The sequence below is a fragment of the Anguilla anguilla genome, chromosome 2, assembly GCF_013347855.1.
Source record: "Anguilla anguilla isolate fAngAng1 chromosome 2, fAngAng1.pri, whole genome shotgun sequence".
Taxonomy (NCBI): Eukaryota; Metazoa; Chordata; class Actinopteri; order Anguilliformes; family Anguillidae; genus Anguilla; species Anguilla anguilla.
In genome coordinates, this window is record NC_049202.1 from 67,957,947 (window position 1) to 67,963,713 (window position 5,767).

General features: G+C 48.8%; 1 protein-coding gene across 2 annotated transcripts in view; it reads right to left on the minus strand.

Annotated features, from left to right (window-relative positions):
• Positions 1 to 1,087: 1,087 nt before the first annotated feature.
• rasal3 (RAS protein activator like 3) overlaps positions 1,088 to 5,767 on the minus strand; it is a 17,371-nt gene continuing 12,691 nt past the window's right edge. For both annotated transcript variants that reach the window (XM_035405594.1, XM_035405595.1), the window contains 10 exons: positions 5,581 to 5,725; positions 5,293 to 5,437; positions 4,382 to 4,618; positions 3,831 to 4,032; positions 3,576 to 3,667; positions 3,001 to 3,283; positions 2,701 to 2,811; positions 2,375 to 2,565; positions 2,095 to 2,179; positions 1,088 to 1,632 (listed from right to left, as the gene is read on the minus strand). In XM_035405594.1, coding sequence (XP_035261485.1) covers positions 1,528 to 1,632; positions 2,095 to 2,179; positions 2,375 to 2,565; positions 2,701 to 2,811; positions 3,001 to 3,283; positions 3,576 to 3,667; positions 3,831 to 4,032; positions 4,382 to 4,618; positions 5,293 to 5,437; positions 5,581 to 5,725 — 1,596 coding nt within the window. In that variant the 3' untranslated portion in view covers positions 1,088 to 1,527. The remainder of the gene's footprint in view (positions 1,633 to 2,094; positions 2,180 to 2,374; positions 2,566 to 2,700; positions 2,812 to 3,000; positions 3,284 to 3,575; positions 3,668 to 3,830; positions 4,033 to 4,381; positions 4,619 to 5,292; positions 5,438 to 5,580; positions 5,726 to 5,767) is intronic.

A 5,767-nucleotide genomic window follows, 5' to 3' on the forward strand; every position in this document is an offset into this window, starting at 1 on the left:
TCAGCAGGTGATAGGGGAGGGGTACAGAGAGCGCGGGACAGTTCTGTCTGCCATATTGAGTGTGGCAAAGTAAATCATTTCCCGAGTTCCTATACACTCGAGAAAGGTATTCACTCCCTCAAGTTTTGTACGAGAGACCAATTTCTTCCCACCAGATTTGCTTAGTGACTAGAAAGCTAATCCACAGTGTTGGGCGCACCGTTGCTCAGTATGATTCTGGAAATTGTGAACACACCAGCAAGCAACAATAATTATAAACACAATGCAGTAACTAGAAATACTGGTTTCTATTCCTTGAAAGAGGTTTAATTTTTGCTTTTAGTTTTATATAGGTCAAAGTTGTGATATCCTGTTCAGGCATAAAAGGAGTAATTACCATTATTACAGTAATACCGCCCTTGAGTTTTTGTTTTATAGCAGAATGGAGTTCGGGTCATTTAGAAAAATTAACTTTGTGTACTTAGATAGCTGTTTAGAGTGTATTCCATTTTTTCTCCCCAGTGCATGCAGTGGTTTTGAATTTTCTTCAGCCTACATTGTATTTGTCACGGATTGGCGGGTATGGAGGACCCAAACGCAGAGTAAGGAAAGACAAACTCAAAAAGGGAAAATTAACAAAGACTTTACTAACAAAAAAAGGCAAACACAAACAGGGAACAGAAAAGGCCACGATGGGCAAAAACACAAACTCCAAAATATCTAAGAAAAGCAGAAAACAAGAGGAACTCAAAACACAGGCAGGGCAGAACACAGGCAGGCAGAGTACACAGGTGGGTACAGACGGTCAGAAACAAACACAAGTCGGAAACAAACACAAGGAACCAGCACCCGAGTCAAGGGGACAAAGAACTTAAATAGACAGGGGTAACAAGACACAGGTGAACTCAAAGAACAATCAAACCAGAAAAGGAGGGGATAACAAGACACAGGTGGGAACAATGATAGAATAACCAATGAGGGAATGAACAGAAATACAAAAACTGAGAAGTGCCGCCAACTGGCAGCCCAAAAAAGGAAAAATAGAAACAAAAAGACAGAACCATGACAGTATTCTTATATTTATGTAGAAAGAAAAGGCATAGAAGAATACGTATTGATGATCTTTATTAACCATATGTGAACTTTCACAATAACAAAGTAAAACTTTAGCCCCACTTAGAAAACAGAAAATGCCCTATATAGTTGTTCAAACACATACTGCAGCAGAATTCCTGTGTTTAATCAAAGTAAATTGTAATTGTTTCAGAAAGTAAAAATAAAAGATTATTACTGATAATAATGACAGTGTTTCACATTTTCCCTCACACATTCCACAGCCTAGAGTTCAAAATAAGCTGGAAAAGATTTTTCTGCTGCGTTGCACAACTCAGTCTTAATAGCACTGACATGTAGGCTGTTCAGTGCTAAGCGGTGCATTAACAAGCTTTTCCCCTTTTTGCGCTGGATGTCTTTAACCCTTGTGACCGAGAGGTACTGTGCAGTGAATAATATGAGCACAACACAGGTTAACCCCTGAACTGTGTGCTTTCAGCTGCTTTCGATCTCGGCCTTTGTCTCCGGCACAGCCTGTTCTGTGTTCGTCTGTCCGCCCATCTGGTGTATGTCCTTCAGGAGACCGGCAAACTGCTCCTCCTGAGGAAAAAGGCAAGAGGCCAGCAGTAAAATTATATTACGTTACATTACATTTATTTAGCAGATGCTTTTATCCAAAGCGACGTACAGAAGTGCACATCATGGTCGTTGGACGACTACAAAACACTGTAAGGTTCGGTAAGGTACGATGCTCATTTCCTACAGCTATTTCTAGCCAAGAACACGGTTCAGTTCACACAGTGAACACTATTCTGACCTAACTTATGCCACGCCAAACTAGGGAGAAGAACAAGCTACAATATTAGGAGAAGTACAAATTACAAAAAGTGCTGGAACGGGGGTACATGTAATATCCACCTCCGCAAAGTAAAACCACCTCCAAGTGGCGCAATGTTAGACGGTACACGGTCATTGGACAGGCCAACTGTATTGGGTCATTGTTGCGTAACACTCACTGTCAGTTAATGAACAACTGAAGCGGCAGAGTGAGTTTTGTCTTACCAGTTGGCTCATTCTCTCAGCTGCTGCGACGGCAACGTTCAGTTTCTTTTCGTCTTCCTCCCTCTCTTCCTCTATCACTCCCAGCCTGATTAAAACACGGAGAGTGTCGGAGAGAAAGATAGGACAGAAGGAGGGAGAAAGAGAGGGCACTTTAATAAACTCTGCTAATGCATGAGAGTTCAGCAGCAGGTAGTACTACAGATGAAGCTGAGGTTATAGCTCATTTGTGGTCACTATCATGTGACTAATCAATCTCCCATGACTGGTTGTGCCATTTCACCTGAAGGTGGCACTAGCAAGCTGCTCCTCCCGGTCTGCCAGCAGGTCTCGCAGATCCTGAACCTCTGCCTGCAGCAGTGCATTCTGGTCCTGGCTCTGGGCGATGAAGTCCTCCAGCCGCTTGGCCATCTCGAGCTCGCGCTCTGTCACCTGCTCCACGGCCGACCGCAGCTCAGACAGCTCCTGCTCGTGCTGTGAATACCAAAGTACCTTCATCACCCTCCCGGTTTCAGTTGGTCATGAACAGAGGCGTGAAAACATCAGCAGGAAACCTGCGGAGTATGAGGGAGCAGGAGGGAAGGGGGGGCACCAGGTATGAACTCTCACCTTGTCCAGTAAATTAAGCTCTTCGTGCTGAGTCTTTGCCTCATAGGGTTCTTTGTTTGCGACATTGATGATCCAAGGAACCGGAGTGGGTGTGTTTTTCACATTACCAAACTGAGACAGGTGGAAGAGAAGGAAGTATTTAGGCCAAGGGGGAGAAACACAATGACAGCGTACCGAAAAAGCAGAGAGGGAGCGAGGCATGCCTGCACGTGAGAAAACTCAGGTTGTTCAGCTGCGTGGACCACAAGGTGGCGCTCAGCACGATAAAGCTGGGAACCCAGGTGGGTTGGCTAGACTCACGTTCTGGGGGTAGGAAATGTCAATAGGGGGGTGGGAATCCGACGCCTGGTCCTCCTGAGGAAGGACTTCGTTGCTGGCCTGCCTCTTTGGGGGGCGCCGCTGGTGCTTTATGCGATCGGGGACGCTCTGGGTCCTCATCACGCGTTTCCGCGCCTTGGCGTCGCGCGCCCCCTGTCCGCCCGTCCCGTCCATGGGCAGCTGCGCCAGGGAGCTGTGGTGGGGGCTGTACTTTTCCAGCTCCCGCGGGGCCACGAAAGTGGGCTTGGAGTGGCCCGCGCCGAGGCTGTGGGACGGGAGGGCTCAGGTGAACCACGGGTAGCACGGTCAGTCGAACTAGTGTGTGTGTGGGTTGTTTATGTCAGTACATGTGTCAGCGTGCTGATCAGCCTGCTGCCTGCTCACCACATTGGTGTTGTCAATGTGAACCGACTTTTTAATCGTCTCACCGTTTTTCATTTTTTGGCACCAGAAAAAAATCTTGCTCCTTCAGCAAAATTAAATGAAAACCTTTAGACTGCAGGCGGTAACAGTTCGGGTGGGCGCTCTCTTCTCTTCTCGCGCCTCGCGTATCTCACCTTCCGACATTGATGCGGGGGGTGTTAGGACCCAGGGAGGCTGAGATCTCGTTCAGGATGGAGGGCAGGGGGTGTAGCTGGTCTATGGTGTCCTGAGAGAGAGAGAGAGAGAGAGAGAGAGAGAGAGAGAGAGAGAGAGAAGACCTGTCTGTTATTCCACCTGCATGCAGTCAATCCCCAACAGCAGCTGAAAAGGTTCGGCACCGAGGACGGTCCCGAGCCCCACTTCCCGGGTGAGGCCGAGGCCCCCCGTACCTGCCGCATGGGGGCGATGATGTCGGTGAGCAGGCTGTGCAGAACCGCCAGGCGCAGCGGCAGGTCCACGTAGCCGTTGAAGTGGGCCATGTCCAGCTCGCTGTCCGGGCTGGACACCCGCTGCAGGAAGCCTCGCATGCTCTCCCAGTGCTGCTGGAGGAAGTCGTTCATGAACAGCATGTACTCCTCCTTCTCCCCAAACCTGCGAGGACAGGGAGAGCAGAAACGGTGGAAGCTTGCCTGGATGTGCATTTTCTGACAGATGCATTTAGAGTTTCCTTGTTAGTTTTTTTGCTGCGTTTTTTTTTTTGTTCCCAATGCATTAGGTCCCATATGAATGCTACCAGTGTGGTTTGTGGCACCCCGATCCACACTCCCAGTTTTGAGGCATTTCAGCCTGCCGTGTCCGAAGAGATGCTGGTCTGCGGCTTGCGAATTAAACATTGTATTCAGCTCATTTTCTCATGCTGCCACAGTGTTGAGACATTTCGTGGAAATATCTGTGTGCTTTGAGAGATTTCCACGGAGCCCTAGGTTATCATGAGACTCACGATGTGAAGTTCGCCAAGTTCTGGATGACCTTGGCGGTGAGGGTAAGCGTGCGGAGGGTGGGCGGGTCGGGGTAGGGCTGAGTCAGGCCGAACAGGGAGGGGCTCAGGACGGCCGGACACAGGAAGCGCAGGAAGAGGGACGCCGAGATGAGGCGCTGGCCAATCTCCACCCGACCCCGCCCCTCACACTCCTCCACCCATCTGGAGAAGATCTCGTTCAGCTCCACTGGGAAGGAACTGGCAGGGGAAAAAGTGAGGAAAAATAACGATTAAAAAAAAAAAATCAATAAATAACACTTTCAATTCCAAGAGTTATGTCTAATGGACACAGTTCATGCACAGGATGAAATGATGGGGGGAAAAAATCATTATCATTATAATGATCCTCATTGTTCATGCGCTACAGCGGTGGAGTGGATGGCACTGTTGTCTCAAAGCAAGAAGGTCCCTAGTTTAAATCATGGCCCGGGACCTTTCTTTGGGAGGTTTGCACGCTCTCCCCTGTGTCCGCGTGGGTTTCCTCTGGGTACGCCGGTTTCCTCCCGCAGTCCAAAGACATGCAGGTAGGTTAATTGGAGACTCTAAATTTCCCATAGGTATGAATGTGTGACTGAATGGTGTGTGTGCCCTGTGATTGATTGGCGACCAGTCCATGTCCAGGCTACAGTATATTCCTGCCTCTTGCCCAAAGCATGCTGGGATAGGCTATAGCCTCCCAGCGACCCTGACCAGGAATAAGCAGGTTAGGCAATGGATGGATGGATCAATCGTTGTTAATCAACTGTCCATCAGTGATCATGATTATTATTATTATGATCATTATGATCACCATTGAGAATCACTCCCGTTCCTTTTAATATCTTTACCTTTCTTTCTAATATCTTTATCTTTCTCTCTCTCCACCCTCTCACCTGTGCATCTCAGTGATTCTCTTCACCACCTCTTCACATGTCTCCATCAGGTGCTTCTGGTTGCTAAGTAACTCGGAAGCGGGGCACTTGCGGGGATCGACCTCAGAGCTCTCCGACGAAGCGTACAAGCGGGCGATGAAATCCCCTGCAGGGCGAGAGGCCGTGTCATTTCAGCCCCCAATTGGGAATAAACGAGGCGGAGAGAGACGAGTCATAAAACGATTCGCAAGTGGAAAGCAAAACGCTGAAACACACAGAAGGAGCCGCCGCACCCCACAGTCTCCGTACCAAGTGTCTCGATGAGGTACTTCTGCCCCACCAGCTTCATGTACTCGTCGATAGCCTTGGTGGCCAGAGTGTTCTCTCGGAAGATCAGGGCCTCCTTCTCCCCACAGCGCTGCACCTCCGCACTCCCCAGGTCAATCAGGAAGTTCTGGACACTCAACCACACATGCATACACACACACACACACAC